The sequence below is a fragment of the Choloepus didactylus genome, chromosome 9 (genome assembly GCF_015220235.1).
Source record: "Choloepus didactylus isolate mChoDid1 chromosome 9, mChoDid1.pri, whole genome shotgun sequence".
In the NCBI taxonomy this organism is placed as follows: domain Eukaryota; kingdom Metazoa; phylum Chordata; class Mammalia; order Pilosa; family Megalonychidae; genus Choloepus; species Choloepus didactylus.
Genome location: NC_051315.1, coordinates 115511053 through 115532292, shown reverse-complemented (window position 1 = coordinate 115532292; position 21240 = coordinate 115511053). Strand labels below are relative to the sequence as shown.

At 42.5% G+C, this 21240-nt stretch overlaps 1 protein-coding gene across 1 annotated transcript in view; it reads right to left on the bottom strand.

Moving 5' to 3' along the window:
• The window catches only part of SGPP2 (sphingosine-1-phosphate phosphatase 2), a 143626-nt gene that overhangs the window by 26952 nt on the left and 95434 nt on the right, over positions 1–21240 (bottom strand). The window contains exons 3-4 of the mRNA XM_037850234.1: positions 4789–4968; positions 2178–2267 (exon numbers count right to left, since the gene is read on the bottom strand). Coding sequence (XP_037706162.1) covers positions 2178–2267; positions 4789–4968 — 270 coding nt within the window. The remainder of the gene's footprint in view (positions 1–2177; positions 2268–4788; positions 4969–21240) is intronic.

Genomic DNA, 21240 nt, shown 5'->3' with positions numbered 1-21240 from the left:
AATTATAGTACAAACTGTATCAAGTAAGCAGCCATGCATGTATCTGTCTCATTCCACATTCCTTGAAGCCCAGGAGGGGAGGAGATGGGGAGCAGGGTTCTATTTGCCTCACTATCTCCCAGATCTAGCACAATACCTGGTACCCACAGGCGCTCATTAAGTTGCTGCCAAATAAAGAAGACTTTAGCACAATCCATAATTCAACTCTATCTTAACCATTTATACCAGCCACTCCTTTCTGCTACTAGAAATTAGTCACCATCATACTCTGACCAAGCCTGAGTCGGGGTCTAAGATCTTTATGAAATGAAAATGTGAGTGCAAAAGCAGGCCCAGGCTCCAATGGTGGAATGGGATGGGAACGGGGAGGCGAGATTTGCTATGGCCGCTTGCTCCAGTTTCTTCTGGGACAGATTCTCAAAAAAAAGGGTGGCTGTCCCAGTACCTTGTGTCCAAACGAGAGGCCTAATTTATCTTCCCCGCAAGAATGCTTCCCCACCCCCATAATCCACTTTAAAAAGAACAGGAAAAGATGCAGTGATATCTTTATGGAGGTGGTTTTTGTAAACTCTCTATTCACATCTGGAGCTCCACATTCTTGTGATTACTTTGGGCTTTAAATTTTAACCTGAATTCCCAAGATCATTTTTATTGAAACCCTATCTAAATTTAAAAAGTAGTCCCAGACAAAAGGAATGCCAAAGCACCCGAGAAAGTGCTACTTAATTCCATATTTAAGTCTATGCACACATGTGGCAGGAAAGTCTTCATAATGTGAATCAGCAGTGTAGCTAATTGAGAATGCTCTCCTTCCTTTCTCCCCTTTCATCTTAGAAGCCACCAGATGCAGCGTGTGACGGACTGAGGGACAGCAAGGACATGCCCTGGCAGGTAAGATAGTAAGACTGGTCCCTATTGCTCCTTTTAGGATTTCCAAGGCCTGGCTCCCTCCTTCACCCAAAAGCTACGCCAGTCAGGGCTAGGGATTAGGTGCAGCAACAGAGGAAGGGTCATACAAATGCAGGCTCAGATTCCGTCTTTATTTAAATTTGTGATGTTTTGCTCATCATGATTTTTTTTCTTTTTTTGCATTCACCTTGATTTTTTTTTTTAATATCGCATTAAAATTATTTATCTTGGTTACTGAGTTTTTTGACTCCCTTGCCTTTCCCAAATTTCCTGTGAGTGAGTATTTGCATTCATAAGTGGGAAGCCTGACATTGTGCTGATGGAATCTTGTGAAGCCAGTTCTCTGCCTCTGCCCATTTTGACTGATAATCTCCGGAACTCAGTTCACCTCCGGCTGCTGCTGCCCTTCCACCCCCGTCGCTTCCACCTTTCTGTGACAACCAGCAGTGGACACCGGGAAGAGAAACAGAATGGCCTTGGGGGGGGGGGGGGGCGGAGGAGGGTGTCCCCTTGGAGATCTTTTGTTAATGTAAGTTTTGAGCTTCATGGTTTGACATGAACACAGATTGCTTAGGAAGGGCCTATTTCTTTTTAAAGACATCTTTCTTGTAACCAATTATGAGGAAAAATTGTGCCCCTGTGGTAAAAGCATGGCCAGCCTTACGCTTTGGAACTTCAAGGCAGCTGGCTGAGGCACCAGGACATAGAATTCTGGAAGAATTTTAACTGTGCTAACTGTGCAAGCTCTGGAAAAAGTTCCTTATGTGGTAAAAGGGTAAATGCTGATGTGTCTCCGTGTACCCAGCACTGCCTTTAGTCTAAAGGTGGAGAGCCGAGACCCTGGGTCCTCTGAGCTGGTGGGACCCACACCCTTCATGGCGGCTGAGACCCCCGAGTTCCAAGCCCCTCTCTGTGAGACATGAGGCAGCAGCTGCATGCCCTTCACACCCTTGCCCGGGAGTGTTCTCTGCGCTGCCTGCCGTGTCATCGGTAGACCAATGGGAAAGCAAACTGAACTGAGTCTCGGTCACCATTCTCACCAATCTTCAAAGCTCTGAGGGTCTAGTCCAGCTCAGCTTCATTGATACTACCTTAAAGATCCATCATTGTTATTATACATGTGCTATAAACTAATAATTACTTAACTCACTGGCCTGGTGAGCAATATAATGATGTATGCAAATAACTTCATAAATAAGTAGCGTGGGGAAGACACTGAGCAGATTACTGTTCAAACAATCACCCTAAGGCCCAACGAAGGAGCTTACCAGGACTGTGTGCATTCCAGTGTAAAGCCTGCTGAGACACACCAAGGTGGAAAACACCACAGCTGTCATCAGTCCCCAGACAAAAGGATACTGTGATGGGGGAGAAGAGAAAACAGGGAATCAGATCGTGTCACACACAGACAGTTGGATGCTGTAGGCGAAAAGAGGGTTCATTATCCAGTAATTGCTAGCCCAAATCTCACACTTCCTGGGGCAGTATCAGATGGTCTAAAGCTGTTTCTAAAATGGAGAAACTGAGGAAAGAGAAGGGGGAGATACCTAGAAATAAAGTTCCAGGAGGAAGTTTTGCAACATAGAAACATGCAAATAAGACACAGAAGAATGTGGCTTCAAGACTTCCTGAGCTCATCTATTGTGCTGGCAATTTTAGTGCGATAATTTTCATTTCAACCTATTCTTAGATTAGAACTTACAAAGTATATAGTTTTGACCAAGGGGCATGGCAGAATGAACAGTGCTGTAATCTGGAATTCCCAAGGGGCAACTACCCTATCACACCCTTGGCCAGAACTGACTTCTTGAGGCCGCACAAGGACAAGTGGCCCAAACTAAGAACAGGCAGTTTTACATACAGAAGTCAAGGCAAAAGCCCAGACTCTGCTAAATCTCAACATTTGCTGCCTGACAATAATGCAAGCAGGGAAATGTGACTACTGTTGACTTAGATAAGGAACAAACCAATATTGTGCTTACTAACTAGACCTAGAGATATAACCCATGTGCTCCGAGGCTGACATCTATGGTCTTCCAAAGTGATAAAGAAAGAAGATTTTATTCTGTCTTTATTCTGTCACATAATATAAAACCTACATTATGTGAAGCACTTTATAGTCACTATCTCATTTAATCTTCTCTTTTAAGGAAGTTGTATTATTAGTCCCATTTTATAAATGAGGAAACTCCTAATCAAGACGAGGAACCCTCTAAGCACTGTAAGTTACATCAGTACTGAACTTTATGGTTCACACATATGCTTTCCTATTGATCAACCCATCTGATTCTCACAACAGCTGAAGCTCAGAGAGGTTAAATGATTCATCCAAGGTCACACAGTCAGAACCAGAAACCAGATCTTCTGAGTCCAAGTTCAGCATGTTCTTTGCAATGTAACACACGAGTAAAAAACACCTGGTTGTCTGTCTTTTCTCAAGATTTATCACTAATGGGTCTCAGATTTTAATTGGAAAGTTGTTTAAAAAAATTAATGAATTAATGTATTCAAAAACGAGAGCTTCGGAATTAGCCACAATACATATTTATATAAATAAACCCATATTTAGAGCTGTTTACAAGCCAATAAACCAAATAGCTAAATATATTCATCATTAAAAATTAAATAGAAAAGAAGTTCAGAACATACAACAGGCTTTATGAAAATTGCTACATCATGTAAGCTGAAAAGAATTTTTTTAAAAGGTCTAGGTGGCTTTAAAATATGGGTATAAATGTTCTGTTTCATTTCTTCTACCAGCCTCTATTTGTTGCTTTTTTTCTTAAGTAACACTGTCGTGTTCACAGCCTCTCTGGCTCCTGAGAGCAGCCCAGTGGGGCTGTCCTGGGCCCACTGCGTCCTTCTGGGCTGCTGACACGGCATTAACTTAATTCAGAAGCTCAGAGGATGGCATTAAACTAATTCAGACAGTACTAGGGAACGCAGACATTTCTGATCCTGGCATGACATTTAAGTTAGGACAAAAGATTTTGTCAGGGTTGGACATGTTCCCTACACATGTTCCTTTTCTGTTTAGGAGACAGGTTAAACCCAGGTGAAAACTGAGGAGGAAGCACCGAGACCCCATATCTATCCTGTCCTCTTCCAACACATCAGGCCAGCGCCCCTGTTTCCATAACACGTAACTGCGGAATGTCCCCAGGCTTCTGGAGGAGGAGGACAGGGCCAAACGGATCTGCCCGTTACCTCACAAAACCGCTAGATTTAATAAAATCTAAAAATTCCAACAGGCAAAAGGCAAAATGCATGTGATTATTTTCAATATTTGTTAATCCCCTGACAAATACAGCATTTCACTTAGGCATTTTTCTAGAAAAGTCTGGGAGCCGTCTTTCCTCATGGCTGGGCCCTCACCAAGAGGCGAGGCATCCTCAGGGGCTAATTCAGAGGAAGACCCTTTTCTGCCCCAGGCCTTGGGGGGCTGGCAGAGAGATGTGGCGGAGTCATCTCAGCCCTGGGGGATCATTTAATAGGATATAAAATTCCCTGGGTCTGGTCCAGAGGATGAGAGCACCAATTCATCCAAGTGCTGTCTAGCCAGGCAGCTCAGGGTGAAAACGCTTCCCGAGTGGGCAGACCACACACCCTGATTTGCCCAGGACAGCCCCAGGCTACGTATGTTGTCCTGGATGATTTACTAATGGCGCTCACTGATTTGATGCTAAATTATATGATCACTTTATTTATGAGGAAATTATAGATGACAGCGTAGTAGGCTCCAGTCCCCCCAGTATTTATTTCATAAACTCGAAAGTCCCCAAAGCAGCAGCTTTAAGAGTGAAACCTCTATTCCCTGTATCCTTATATGGATAACCCAGGACCTGGGAGGAAGAGGAAAAGACTCCAGGTGCGCCTTACCGCGTATCTGTCCTTGGTGGAGATGAGGAGGGTGAAGGAGATGGCGGTGGCCGCCATGGCGTGGGTGGACGGCATCCCATACTCGGCAATCACTCTGTTCTCCAGTTTCACAACAGGAGGGGAGAAGGGGCGGGGCCACTTCAGGATGTCCTTGGCCATCTGGCCAACATACATCACCAACTGCAAAACCAAAGGACAAGGTAAGCCCGACCAAGTAAGACGAGTGACTTCACAGACTTCATGAATTTATTTTGGAGTTTGCAATTGGTTGGCTGAGGTCTCCTTTCTCTCTGACCCAGCTGCTTATTGGGAAAGTCTTACAGGATGGTATTTAGTAGGTCAGAAGAAAACAGGTCTTCTGGATTCCACAGGACCACTGGGCTGAGCATCTGACAGGACACTAAAGTACTTGGGTGACCTGCATGTGTGCCAGACACTGGTCTAAGAGCTTTACAAATATTAACATTTAATTCTAGTAACAGCTGTAAAATGCAAATCTATTTTACAGATGTGCAAACCAGAGTACATGTAACTCGTCTGCATGCACACAGACAGTCAGTAACCAGCAGAGTTTCAGAATCTGTGCCTCAAACAACCAGGGAATGCCGCCTCCAAACCCAGGATGGTCCTGGACTAAAGAAAATCCAACACCCAAATCAGACAGCTCTTGTCTTCAAGTTTTAACCAGAAATGTAACCATCCTTATAGATCTTCTAGTTAAAAAAGTTCTGCATGCCACTGCTACTACCAGTGTATGCAGGCAACATACTGGATTTCATTTAGCTTCGCTCAGTACTTAGGAGTGTTAATAAAATAAAAGGCATGGTATTTTTGACCCTAAAATAAAGACAACTCAATATGGAGTTTTACAAATGATTTTTCCATGACGCCAAGAATGAAGAAATCCCCTTCTTTCTTTTTTTTTTCTTTTTTTAAAGAAGAAGATAGGAATCAGAATTTCATCTCCACACCCTCCTAAAATGAATAGGACTACTAACAACAGAATTTCAGGCCAATTTCATGGTCCATTATGAAAGAGGGTAGAGCAACATGCTTACTTAAAAGTTTCTGCCCTTGCAGTTCAAAGTATGGGCTAAGCACCAGCACCGGCATCACCTGAGAGCTTTTAGGAATGCACAACCTCAGGCTTCACCCTAGACCTACTGAATTAGTCCCCATTTTAACAAGCTTCCCTGGTGATCTGTGTGCACATTACATTCTGAGATACACTGTTCTCTACTCTGTTCTTGCCCAGGTCACTTTGTCATGGACTTTAATCATAAACCTTCTCTCTTTACCGTGACTGCATCCATCTTACAAGGGCTTTATTTAGCTCATGATGGATGGAGTTACCTTGCTTTGGAATATAACCTACTATGTGCGACTATTTCAAAAATAATTTTTTCCCACATTCTAGTGCTTTATTTTATTGTTTAGTTGCCCATTAATTCGGAGTGTTTTTCCAGCATACCTAGCAGCCCTCAGAAGGTGCTACATGTTTCTGTGCTGCACAGCCATTGTACTCTGGATTAAAAACCAAGAACCACTGGCTGTGCACAGCAGGCCAAATCCCCAGGATATAAAGCCCCAGTGACAATTACTCTGAATTCCATAGCTGCGATTCCTAATCGGACTTTGAAACTCAACCTCGTTACCCCTTATTACCAGGATCTACTGCTCCTGGAAACCAATTCACTCCTTTTATGTTTCTGCCTCCCTCCAGTGAACCTGGAAAAACCACATTAAACTGAGTATTATCTAGGAAGCTGAAAAACCTGCAGATCTTATTGACTTCCAAGAATTTCTCAAAAGCTGCATGAAATATATTTTCTTGGTGCTGCTCCTTTCCCACCCAACAAAATAAAAAAAAACAAAATAAAACATTTCAGACCTAATGACTAATTCTCAAAAATAACTGAAATCCTGAAAGACAGGAATCTTAAAAATCATAAAGTAAAGACTGATTGGGTGCCCCTCATTCAGATAAAGTTTAATTTCTTTGGTGTTCCTTAAACTTCATTTAGATTTAGCCTTCTATATTCAAAGGAGGTTTTTAGAATTAGGACAATTGTTCATTTCTTCTAAAAATACTACAACTACACATTGTTTCTGATTCATTAAATTGTAATTTGAAACAATCGCAGTAATGGCAGCTTTCTTTAAGCAAGAGAAAAGTTAGATCCGTATTTCTCAAGCAGCGTGGACAGAGCACCACGCTGAGGTCTTGAGCCCGTCTCTGCCACTGCTGTTCATTTCGAAGAACCTATTGTACGAGATTCTGGTCCAATCTGGAGAGTCAAGGGTATTGGAGCTGAGTGTTAGAGGAAGATTGATTAAGATGGGGCATCCAGGATGCAGGAAGGGCCTAAGCAAAGCCTTGGAGAAGCAGTAGCAGTGGTGGTAGCAGGTACTAGCAGTAGGTTGGGAGTATTTGAGTTTAAACTGTGAGGCACATCACTACACAACTACCAGAATGGCTAAGATTAAAAAGACTGACCAGACAGGGTGCGGGAGCACTTGGAACTCTCAAGCACTGCTGGTGGGAATGAAAAATGGCACAACCACACTAGAAACCAGTTGGGCAGTATCTTAATAAAGGTTAACATGTACTTGCCATATGATCCAGCCATTGCACTCCTATGTATTTACCCAAGAGGAATGAAACTCTTATACACGAATGTTCAGAGCAGCTTCTTTGCAATGGCGCCAAACCAGAAACAACCCAATTTCCATCAACAGGTGAATGGATAAACAAAGGTGGTATATTCATACAACTGAATACAACTCAGCAATAAAAATGAATGAACTATTAATAACATGCTACAACACAGATGAATCTCAAAAATAATTATGTTGAGGAAAAGAAGTCAGCCCTCCACCCAAAAAAAGAGTGTATACTATATGATTCCATTTACATAAAATTCTTGGAAATGCAAACTATTTTATAGTGATACAGAACAGATCAGTGGTTACCTGCAAGTGGGGAAGAAATTACAAAGGGACATTGAGGAGACTTTGAGGAGCAATGGTTCTTTATCTTGATTATTTCATGGGTATGTACACCTGTTAGAATGTATCAAATTGTACATTTTAAATATGTGCAACATCTGTGAATACACTAAAAACTACTGAATTGTCAACTTTTAGAGGATGAATTTTATGGTATGTGAAATGTATCGCAACAGAGCTGTTAAAATATGTGCATTTATTATATACCAATCGTATATCAAAAAGCTGTTAAAACTGTTTTTAAACGTGGCCAGGAGGCGCCACATGGCAGAGCATCTGCAACCCTGCGCTGAAGAGCCACGTCTTTAGCCTCCACCGGAAGCCGAGACCAAGGTAGGGCCCGGCCTCCTCTGCAGGTCCCGGAGACCCTCAGCGCCTGTGGGCGAGTGGGGACGAGGACAGCAAGACTGGAGGTAAGAAGGGCCGTCAAGAGAATATTGCAAAATCTTGTGAGAGATGAAGGCATGGCCTGGTTCAGGAGAAGTTGGGCAGGAGGAAACAGATTTGGCGGGGAAACTTTTTTTTTTTTAGGTGGCAGAAATCTGAACAGGTTTGTAAGTGTAGAGGAAATAGCGAATACAGAGAAATTATGTAAATAAGAGAGAAAAAAATTGATAGCACATGGTCCCAGAGGTGATGATGTGTATGAAAGTGCTTTTCCAACAGAGGAGAGCTAAGCTACTGGTCCTCCACAGGAAAGTGTTGTCTCCTGGGAAACATTCTTGGTTAACTCAGTGATTGGCGGCATCACCAGCATTTAGAAGGAAGGAGGCCAGAGAAGCGACAGGCCCTCTGTGCACCGGATGGTGCTGCGCTAGGAAAATGTTTTTCTTCTCATGTGACTCTCAAGTTTTCTGCTATTCATTTATGCAGGTGAAAATCCTCTGAATGAAGAGCCTTGCTCCATTTTACAAGTAAACACCAAGTATTTTCTTGCAAGGTTTGAACATATACTGATGTTTCTGAGAATATAGTTATCATTTGAACTGAGGGAAGACTGTACTTTGGTTTATTTGGAACCATATCAAGAATCATTCACCTTTTGCAGACATTGTCACCAATGGAAACACTGCTTATTGCAGTTGAGACCGCAACCAGCACAACTGTTTCAGAGCCACTGTAACTGGCACACTCGTGGTGATACTGTTTATCGGTGCAAGGATTCTACCTACTACATATTCTGGTGTGGACACGCCCCAGCACTGACTGATTTTAAAAGTCACCTTCTGATTTTTTATAAGGCATATTTTTAAAAAAAACGTGTGCAGTAGGTCAGATTATCTATGAGTTTTTCAAGAAAGTTAAAGGGGTATTGCAAAATATTTAGAATATAAAAAGAGGTGCTATTATGCTAAGTTTAAGAAGCCAAACACAAAGGACCATGTAATATATGATTCCATTTATAGAAAATGTCCAGAATAGGCAAATCCATAGGGAAAGTAGATTACTGTTGTCTAGGGTTGGGGAAGGAGTTGAGTAGAGGAGCATGGGGACCATTCTTGAGGAGGGGGTCTCCTTTTGGGGTAAAGAAATGTCCTCTCGTTGGCTCACGGTGATGGTGTCTCACAGTTCTAGAGACAGAAGCATGGAATCCAGGTGTCTGGAGGCCCCAAGGGAGACTCCGTCCCTTGCCTTTTCCAGCTGCTGGTGACCGTTGACCTTCCCGGACCTGCGGCCACCATCTCTCCAGTGTCCGCCTCCGTGGACACGTGGCCGCTTCTTCTCTGTGTCTTCTCCTCTCCTGTCCGTCTTGAATCTCCTTCTGCCTTTCTCTTATAAGGATGCTTGTCCTGGGATTTAGGGCCCCCCTGGTAATCCAGGACGAGCTCCACATGTCAAGAGCCTTCATTTTGTTACATCCAAATAAGATCACATTCACAGGGCCCTGGGAGTGGGACAAGCACGTACATTTCCGGGGCCCCAATTCAACCCACTACTTCAGTGGATATTTAATAAAGGAACTGATACGAACTAGGGACAGCACTGGTTTTAGCAAGTGGGAGAAAAGATCTCTGCTCTCACAGAACATCTAAATCTAAACATCAGCCAAAAAAAAAAAAAAGAGAGAGAACTTAGCTTCTGTACGTTTTATTGGTCCAATAAACACTATCTTTAAATTAAAAGAAAAAAAAGGAGGTGCTGGATTCAACAGAATTGATAAGAAAAGGCTGGGATAAGATATTAAAAACATTACTATGGCAGAAGAGAACTATTTTTCCATTTAGTTAAAGAATGTAATGATTAACTCCACGCGGTTGGCCCTCAGGAGCGGTCTCTGTCCGGCATTGTTGACCTGCCCTCCTGCCTCCAGGGACCAAATTAAGTTCCTTCATCCGTCACTCTTAGAGCAGAGGCCCCAGAGGCCTGCAGGGAAAAGAAGAAATGCAAGAGGCTACAGAGGAAACAATTATAGATCATTAACGCCTTAGCAAACTGGCTAGGTCACCCTGCAGGGGGCTAAGGTCTGTAAAGCTGGGGGGAATTTGCATATTTTTCTTACTTCTGCCTTGATAACAGGGTAAATGAAATACAGAGGTAGAAGGAAAATCTGGTCTCTGGATAGTCTCCTGTTTATTCAAGAAGACAAGAGGCTTTTCTAGTGAACCAATCCAGAAGCATGGAAGAGCTTCTGACCTAGGGCTTGTTCTTTTCACTTTCAGAATTTTATTGATTTTTGCCTCCTCTTACCTTTATAACAAAAACACTTGGAAGCAGCATTTTTCCCCAGAGTCTCAACTCAGTTGATTGCCTCAGAGAAGCCATGAGAAGAACATCTCCACCTCACTCCCCTGAATGACCACTGTAAAGACTCAAGGACACACGGCCAGTAATCAGAAACTTGCTGCCAACTCCAGGGTCTCTTCTCTTCCTGTCTGATTTCTCAGGAGCTCTTCCAATCTGGTAAGACTGGTTTTCCCGATGGCATATTTCAGGTTGGGTCAAAGCTGACGTAGGGAGAGAAGCACAGTCTGGTTCCATCATCACCTCCCACCAGCCACCAGTGGACCATCAAGGAAATTATTTCCCTAAAGTCTTTTGTCTTCACTGTTAATCTTCCTCTTCTTTCTCCAAAACTCATTGTTATCACTTTCATATAACAGTGGATTCAGTGTCCATTAAATGGTTTACATCAACACTTTCCTGAACTAACAAAGCAAAAACCAAAGAACCTCTGTGGACTTCCTGGCAGAGGATCAAGTCAAAAAGGGAAAAGAACTATCGTGGAGGGTGAGAACTATCGTGGAGGGTGAGGCTAGAGAAGTAATGGAATCTCCTTCCCATCTCCATGGAGCTGCTCTAGCTCTAGCTCTAACTCTGAAGGGTACAACAAGGCAAAAATTCTGGGGTCAGGGAGATATAATGGGGTCGGGGGGGTAGGGGGAGACATGTTTATTTCTAGGGTGCATTCTTGATAGCTGTGCTCAGACAGGGCCGGCAGAGAAAATGGCACCTTTTCTCTTGGCATGGTGGCCCTTTCTGGTGGTTACCATCTAAAACGACACCTTTATCACCATGTCCAACACATCTCCAATTAGTAGGACTTAACTCTTCACAATATTATAAATGAAATTTAGTTTGGAAAATAGAATGTTCTTGAAAGGACATTTTTGCTAGTGATGTAGACATGGAATTTAAACAACAAAGCCAACACATTCAATTTTGAATAGACTGAGAGGCCAACTGCCCCTTAGTTGTCCTGTTCCCCACAAAGCACCCCTTTCCCCAGAGCATGAGGCTCCACTGTTAACCTAACAATAAGTTAAATTATCTGCAGGATGGAGAGGCTCTTTTCAAATTAAAGCCCATCACCACCAAAATTTTGGCGAACTCTTCCATCTTTCTCCCTTCTCCTGACCACACACATAGCTCAAAGTTACTGGTAACTAGCATCAGTGTATCCTGTCACTCTAGCCTGATGGGTGGAAACACTGTGACTCACTGTGAGTTAGAGCCTATCCATGGGTTTATTTTGAAAAAATCAGGGAATAGTTACATAATTCTTTAACTGTTGGAGACTAGAGAATAATGAGATGAAATCTGAAAGACCACAGCTCCTCTATCAACATCTCCTGGGTCTACATACCACCCTGCTTCTTAATCCATTCAAATTAAGCTTATTCCTCTTCTTCTGGGGTTACTAATATGATGATTTGGATTAAGAGGGATCAGATATTGAGCCATTCCATTCCTAGGTATATACCCAAGAGAACTGAAAGCATATTTCTACACAGAAACTTGTACACCAATGCTCTTAGCAGCATTATTCAAAATAGCCCTAAAGTGGAAACAACCCAAATGTCCATCAACGGCTGAACAGAGAAACAAAATGTGGTAAATCCTTACAATGGCATATTATTTGGCCATAAAAGGAATGACGTACAGATACACGCTACAATATGGATGAACAGTGAGAACATCACGCTAAGTGAAAGAAGCCACACACAGAAGTCAAAATATTGTATGTTTCCATTTATATAAAATTCTCAAAATAGGCAAATCTATAGAGACGGAAAGTACAATAGTGGCTGCCGAGGGCTGGAGCAGGTGGGGTGGGGAATGAGGAATGACTGCTAACGGATATAGGGTTTCTTTTTGGAGTGATGAAAATATTCTGGAATTACAGAGTTGTGATGGTTGTACAACTTTGTGAAAATACTAAAAATCACTGAACTGTAATCTTTCAAAGGATGAGTATTACAGTATGTGAATTCTATCTCGATTTCAAGAGAGACCAGACCAGACGTCCCCTGAAACATCTCTTCTACGTGCCCTTGAAATCCCTTTCTCCAAAATGTTACCTGACAATGTCTTCAAATATTTATACCAACAGAAACAGCTTGTGCTCGTTTGAAGCTGTAAGGTATCCCGGAAACATCAATAGTCTTTCAATCCATTCCTGCGGGTACAGACCTATTGTGAGAGGGAACTTTTGATTAGATTGTTTCAATGAAGATGTGACACACCCCATTCAACCTGGGTCTTAATCCTTTACTGGAGTCCTTTATGAGGATAAAAGAAAAAAACCAGAGAGCTCAGAGACAGCAACATCTAGAGAGAGCTAAGAGAGAAAGTCCCTGAAGCAAGTAAGCAAGGACCCCCAGAAGCTCAGAGAGGAGGCCACAGGAACCAGAAGCTGAAAGCACGGAGACCCAGGAGAGAAGCACCAGCAGGTGCCGACCATGTGCCCTTGCTATCTGACGGAGGAACCCCGGGTGCCAGCAGTCTCTCCAGAGAAGGTATCTTCCTCTTGATGCCTTGACTTGGACATTTTCACAGCCTTAGAACTGTGAATTTGTAAGCTAATAAATTCCAATTGTAAAAGCCAACCCATTTATGGTATGTTGCATTCTAGCAGCTTTAGCAAACTGAAACACAGGTATCGGAACTAGTAACATTGTTTTCTTCAAAAGTCATACCTGACTTTGTCCCTGCAGCTCCAGTTCCACAGGGCACTGACAATACTAGCCTGGGTTTCTGTTCAATCAGTCTTCAGTCTTTTTATTCTCCCTGGAATATACACTGCTCTGTGGTCTCCTCGTTGGCTTCAGGGAGTGAATCAAAAGTACTTTGTTGTGGTTAGTTTCAGAACATTCTAGAGGCTACCGCTTGCCATCCAATGTGAAAACCTGTTCTTTCTGGTGTTCTATTTTTCAAGCTCAGATCTCCTTGTGAAATTTATAAAGACAAAAGTTTAAGGTATAAAGATTGATAATTAAGTCACAGATTAACATATGTGTATCTTTAAGTCATTTCAAACCACTGGAGCCTCCTTTTCATTGTTAGGAAGGAGGTGTGTTAAATAATAACTAGCATTAGTGCAGTGATTTTTTTACGAGTGTACTTCATATGCATTATTTATTTTAATGTTCACAACATCCCTATTTTACAGATGAGGAAATCAATGCTTAGAGACAGTGCCAAAGACAATGCAGTCAGATAGAGGAGGAGCTGGGCTTGAATTTGGTTTTCTGATTCCAAATTCAATGCTCTTTTTACCACATCCCATCATGTAGCTTCTGACAAATTCACTACTTCCTCTAAGTCAAGTGAGTGTATACACAGTATCTGAGAATAATATCTATCCTATAAGAGCCCAGATGCTACGATCTTAACACATTAGGTCCATTTCGAGCTCAATACAGGCCACTTGACTAACCTTGGGGCTGAGAGATTAAAATATCACATCTGATGAGAAAATTGCCAAATGATTGTCTTTTACTCGCCATTGGATGGACTCCACATGCAAATGGCTGCCCATTAAGGGAATGGGCATCTCCAGTCCTTCAAGATGTAGGGCATACAAAAAACTGAAACCATGCATAAATCCACCCTCCTTAAAACAAACTAAGAAAACAACAAAAAACAATAAAAACCTGGAAACAACTCTAAATGTTCATGACAAGGCACTAGTTAAATAAATTATGCAACTGTTAAAGAACTCTTAATTGGTACAGAATTTGTGGTGATGGAAAAGTTTTGGTAATGGATGGTGGTGATAGTAGCACAACATTGTAAATGTAATTAATACCACTGAATTATGTATCTGAATGTAGTTAAAAGGGGACATTATAGGTGATATATAAGTTACTAGGAAAAAAAAAAAAACTAAAACAAAAAAACAACCAGAGACTGTACAACACAATGAACGCTCATAAACCACTGGCTATAGTTAAATAGTACAATTATGATAATATTTTCTCATCACTTGTAACAAAGGCACCACATTAAAACAAAATGTTAATAATATGGACAGGTATATGGGAAGTCTGGATTTTCTGTATGATTTTTCTGTAAACTTAAGCCAAGAGAAGAGAAGAGAAGAAAAAGAAATAATCATGAGATACGCTGTTAAATTTTTTTAAAAGCAAGAGATTACAAGAGACTGTATTCTGGTTGCATTGCATTTTTAAAAAGATATTTACATACAAATGCATGTAGGTACACAGAAAATTTCTGGAAGATTATATAGGAAACTGTCAATGGTAGATCCGCAGGGGTTAGAACAGAGGGTCTGGGGTGGGCAGTAGGCACAGTTTGCATGACATACCTTTTGTGTGGTTTGAATTTTTCATGCAAAAATGAACAAGAAAATTTTGCTTTAGATAAAAATTCAATCTTTATCAGGTTGTAACCTTTTCTACTAGACTGCTCCCTCACATTTCCAAGTATTGTAATCGTCAGTTCTGCTGCCCATAGAAAGAATAAGCTAAAAAAATGATATTAAAACAAAACCTTTATTGTGATAGACCCGACAGCATCAAAACAACAGATGCTACTCAAATGCCATGTCTGATTAAAATCACAAATTACTGCCATCTCTAATTAAGTAGGCCACACATCTTTGTATTTAAACTAGCTGGCCTAAGCAACAGACTCTACAACAGCAAAATAAATAAAACACTATACATCTCCATTAAATATAGTCTCAGAATGTTCAATCTGGAAGAGAAGTCCAAACCCTCCTCCTTATCCCACCCCATCTTTGGTCTCAGCTGATTACTATCCAGGATTCATCCTGCTCGTCTCTGCAGCAAAAACAGAAACACCTGTGGCAGGACCCCCAACAAACTCAGGAAAATCTCCCCCAAGGAATTTGAGCCAACAGCACAACTGACTGAATTTCTACACCAATCACCTTCATCAAGTGCACCAAGCATCTTTAGTTTTATAGAGCAACAGCAGTCCATTAGCGCTTTAACAATTTCAAGATCAGGTAAATACACTTTTAACTGGAATATGTCTGGGCCTTCCACCAAGCTGGGCTTGGAGGCCTCCTACAGTCTCCCAGATCAGTCTGCCCAGCTTCCCCAAAGTGTTTCTCAAACTGCCCTTGTCTACAGACACCTTTTAGATTCTGCCACATCCACGGTCTTCAAGTTGGCTCATCCATATTAATGAAACATTTGTGAAATCATGGTCCAATGTGTTATATTTGGTAATACACATTACCAAATACACATTAAAACCAAGATGTTCATATTTATAGTAAAAAAAATTCATTTCACATACTAGGAATACTAGACACAGCAACTTTTCTGATTACGCAGTTACCTGTCTCCACTCACTCTCCTGTGACTGCCCCCGGTTTAGGCCATGATCACTTTATCTCCTACCCCCTGTAACAAGCACTGGCCCCAAATGAATGGAGGCATGGACACATGTAAGCAAGTGGTAAGTATACATCTCTCTCTCACTAACCAAATTCTCGTTTTCTGAAATCAGGAGCTAAAATAGATTTACACAAACTTTGGAATAAATTCCTTGCTATAAAAACTCATGCTACTTGCTATCTGAAACTCAGGAACCAACTGGATTTAGAAAACTCATCAATCTTGCTATTCCAACCCTGCTACCTGGATTCAGCCTACAATGCATATACTTTGTTTTTCACATTTAAAACTCATGCATCTCTGTCTGCTCCTCCCACTCAACAGAAATCTCCCTTTTTTGTGTGTTGCCAGCTGCATCCCTATCATCTTGGTGAAAGTCGAATTAAATAGATTCGTGTTTACTGGTTTCCTGGTTACCAGGGCTGCTTTTAATTCTAACAGAGTGGATAATATAGCCATCAGTGACTCCTTCCTTAACCTCAATAATAGGACACATGTTCAAGAATGATTCTACCTATGGCAAGTTCAATAGCACCATCAAGGCTGAGAATGGGAAGCTTGTGATCAATGGGAATCCCATCTTCATTTTCCAGGCGCAAGGCCCCACCAATGTCAAATAGGATGATGCTGAATATATTGCAGAGCCCACTGCTATCTTCACCGTCTCAGACAAGGCTGGAGTTCACTTGAAAGGTGGAGCCAAAAGGGTTATCATCCATACCCCCTGTGCCAATTCCCCTGTGTTTAGGATGGGAGAGAACTGTGAGCACGGCAACTCCCTGAAGATGGTTAGCACTGCTGTCTGCACAGCAAGTGCTTGGCCCTCAAGGCTGTGGTCATCCATGACAACTTGGATCATGTGGGGAAATCCAAGACCACAGTCCATGCCATCACTGCTACCCAGAAGACCATGGCGGCCCCCCTGGCAAGCTGTCATGTAATGTCACTGGTGCTGGCTAGGTCATTATTCCTCTGCCTCCTGGCCCTATGTGCAAGGTCATCCCTGAGCTGAATGGGAAGCTCACTGCTGTGGCCTTCCGAGTCCCCACCCCTACAGGGTTTGTTGTGGATTTGACCTTCCATCTGGATAAAGGTGCCAAATCAAGAAGCATTGAAGGCCCCTGGCAGGGCATCCTGGGAGAGATAGAGGACCACGTTGTTGTCTTCGTGACTACCCACTGTTGATGCTGGAATGAGTATTGCCCTGAATGACCACTTCACCAAGCGTACTTCTTGGATGACCATGAATGCAGCCATAGCATCTGCAAGGGGACCTTATGTCCACATGGCCTCCGAGGAGTAAGAGTCTGGGACCACCCACCCCAGCAAAGGGAAGAGAGAGGGCCTCGGCCACAGAAGAGCCCCTGCCCCAGTTCTACCCCCAACACGCTGAGAATCTCCCACCCTCTCTACACAGGTTCCATCCAGGACACATGAAGGGAGGACTTCAGAGTCTTCCCTGTCATGGACCAATGGCACATGTACACAGTGGGGGTGCAGGTAAGGAAACAAAGCCCCTGGGGAAACATAAAACACCCTAAGGCACTGTAATCACTGGGGACGGGGCAGGGGGAGACTATGATAGTTTATAATTTATACATTGATCCAAAGAATTATTACCAGGGACTTGAATCCTTTGTCATCGCACAGCAGGAACAGCCCCATGACAGGAGGGTCTCACATTTCCTATGAGAATTGTTCCACTTTGCTAATGCTGCGTTTTCACAAAACACCAGAAATGGATGGGCTTTTGCAAGGGCGTTTTATTTGGTTACAAAGTTACAGCTGAAGGCATAAAGTGCCCAAGGTAAGGCATCAATAATGGGGAATGGGGTACCTTCACTGAAGGATGGCCACTGGAGTCCGGAAAACCTCTGTTAGTTCAGAAGGCACATGGCTGGCATCTGCTGGCTCCCAGGTAGCGTTTCAAAATGGCGTCCTCCAAAATGTTCCTCTTGAGGTGTTTTGTCCTCTCTTTGCTGCAGCTCCTCTTCAAAATGTCACTCTCAGTTGTTCTCTCTCTTGGCTGAACCTTCAATCTCCTGTCTGAGTATTATGTAGGGCTCCAGTGAATTAATAAAGGCCCACACTGAATGGGCGGGGCCATGCCTCCAGTTGGGTGGGTCACGTCTCCAGGGAAACAACCTAATCCAAAGGCTCCAACTTAATCTACATTAATTAATACGTTTGCCCTCACAAGATTGCATCAAAGAACATGGCTTTTTCTGGGGGACATAATATATACAAACCAGCACAAGAGTAGACTTGACTATTGAAGATACATAAACCAATAAAAATCCATGCTCTTAACAGTTTAAAAAAAAAAAAAAACAAAAAAACAATGACAACTAGTATTCACCTCATTCTTTCCCCTCTAGTTTTATTATTTCAGATCTAATAGCAAACAGGTACTAGAGTAAAAAATAAAAGATCTCTTTTATATACTCCAATTCCAAAATTCGTCCAGAAAGATGATAAAATGCTGTCAACCCCTGTAGAGTAAATCAGGGTTTGCCTTCCATCCCCAGAGCACATGCTCACAATCCAGATGTACCGGTTTATATGTATTATGTCCCCCACAAAAAGCCATGCTGGTTGACGCAATCTTGTGGGGGCAGACATATTGGTAGGGATTAGGTTGGAATGTTTGGATTGGGTTGTTTCCATGGAAATGCGACCCACCCAACTGTGGGTGATATTTCTGACTGGTTAATTTCCACAGAGGTGTGGCCCTGCCCATTCAGCATGGGCCTTTATTAGTTTACTAGAGCGCTATATAATCTCAGACAGAAGGAGTGAGCTTGCTACAGCCAAGAGGGACACTTTGAAGAACACACAGGGGCTGAGAGAGAAACTGCAGTTTACAGAGACATTTTGGAGACAGCCTTTGAAAGCAGACTTTTGCTCCGGAGAAGCTGAGAGAGGACAAATGCCCCCAAGAGCAACTGAGAGTGACATTTTGGAGAGAAGCTGAAGGCTAGAGAGGAATGTCCTGGGAGAAAGCCATTTTGAAACCAGAACTTGGAGCAGACGCCAGCCACATGCCTTCCCAGCTAACAGAGGTTTTCAGGACGCCATTGGCCAATCTCCCATGAAGGTATCCGATTGTTGATGGGTTACCTTGGACACTCTATGGCCTTAAGACTGTAACTGTGTAACCAAATAACCGCCCTTTATAAAAGCTGATCCCTTTCTGGTGTTGTGCATTCTGGCGGCACCGGCAAACTAGAACACCTGGCTTAGTCCAAACTCCCATTTGTTTTTCTTCTTAACACAATAGGTTCACTGTGTGGAATCTGCATCCGGGAAACTATCTTATTTCTGCTCTTTCTGAAGAGGGCCATGACACAGGCTTATGTGTTTTCTTCGGTAGACTGCAACTTTCCATCCATAGGCCCAGCATGGAGCCTTCCAGGCTGCAGACGATCACTTATGTGCTGGCCTCCCAGGCTGTCTCACAGCAACCCCAGTTGCCACAGAGAGAGAAAGTGAGCCTCAGGGTTCCACACACAGAGAAGAGCACAACAGGAATAAAATGCACCTGTCCTGAATCCAAGTCTACTGTTCTTCCCACAAGACTTCATTTGCCTACTGTAATGATGTGGTTTTAAAATCTCCCCACTCTCATCATAGACTCAGGGACTGAATCATGTCCCCCACAAAAAGCATGTTCAGGGCCCAAACCCTGGTCCTGTGGGTGTGAACCATTTGTAAATAGGGCCTTTGAAGATGTTTTAAAGCTGTGCCCAAACTAAATGAGGGTAGGCCTTGATCCAATGTGGCTGAAGTCCTTATGAGCAAAGGAAATTGGACCCAGCAGGAGAAGCCACGGGAGCCGCCAGAAGCTGGAAGTCAACAGAACTCGGAAGACAAAGATGACGCCCATGTGCATTTCCATGTGACAGAAAAGGCCAAGAACTCCAAAGAAATTGCCTGCAAGCAGAAGATACTGACCCAAGGAGGAAGCGGGCTTTCTAGCTTCTTAAACTGTGAGCCAGCAAATTCCCACTGTTAAGCCAACCCAAGGTATGGTATTTGTTTTAGCAGCCAGGAAACAAAAACAAACTCCTTTAAGACTAGCCTTCCCATTTATGGATTCTGGATTCCTAAAGTTGAAGAAGCCCTTTGGCCATCTGCTAAACACGAGTGAAAGCATATGTCCAGGGCCTGCTTAGCCTGGCTCTCTCTGCAGTGGTCCTGGGTGTTCTGAGTTAGTCCTGAAGGAGCCTTATAGTTTGCACCACGGGTAACAGTAAGTTTGGGAAACGGTAGGTGAAAGGAAGTTAAACAAGATGCTCCTCAGAACCACAGGCTGACTGATGGGGGACACAGAGAGGCAAACCTTGAAGAACTAAGTAGTCAAAATGCCCTGAAACCTGGAAAGGAAACAGGCAGAACAGACTTTTTTTTTCACAGATCTTGGTTTTTCTTTGAAAATGTTTGTATTCCATCATACTGGTAATGTTTTCTTCTTACCAGGAGCACACATAGCAGTCAACTGTATTACTCTTTACAGCCTTTTGTATGTTTGAAATATGTCATAGTGTATTTAGTACTATTTATGACTCATCAGTATTTCAACATATCTCTTCTTAACAGAACTTCCTCACCATCTTTTGATGCTACTGGCCCTTACCCTTTTTTTTGTCTACCTTCTGGCCATTTTGCTTGAACAGACTTCTTTTTATCAGAACCATAAAGTTTCAGGATTTCCCTAGGTCTCCCCAAAACAGCTTTTCTATAGTGTGGGGCAATTAGGGCAGAGGAAGGTTCTAGATGCTGTCCTTTCAATGGGTATCGTTTCTTCATCTAGGAATAAAGCAGTTATACATCATCTGACAATCAGCTTCAAAGTAACATCCAAAGTACTTCAATTTATCCCCCTTCCATTCACATTTTTAAAAGGCCATAAAATTCTAATTGAAGAAGTCTCAAAAGACAGCACTTATGCCGAGTAAACATTCTCTCAATAGTGGTGCCATTTCTAATACTAACCATGTCTAATATTAACCTCTAAAATGAGCTATCATTTTCCCCAGCCTTCCTTGCTTTGGCAACAACAGGCTAGAGCTTTTTAGCACAGTGCATTACGAATGAGCTGCTGCTGCCTCTATCTAAATCCCCATTTATAATCTTCCTTACTTGTATATACATCAGATCAGATACCATTTAGATATTAAAAATACAACACTGCAAATAGCAGCCTATATATGGTTCATAGGATATAAAGCAAATATGGAGTATGCCCTGGCAGTAATTCAGGAAAGTGGTATTCTTCACCTTCAAAGGAAACTGGCTGTCTTCAAAGGACCCTGAGAAGTCACTCTGCTGT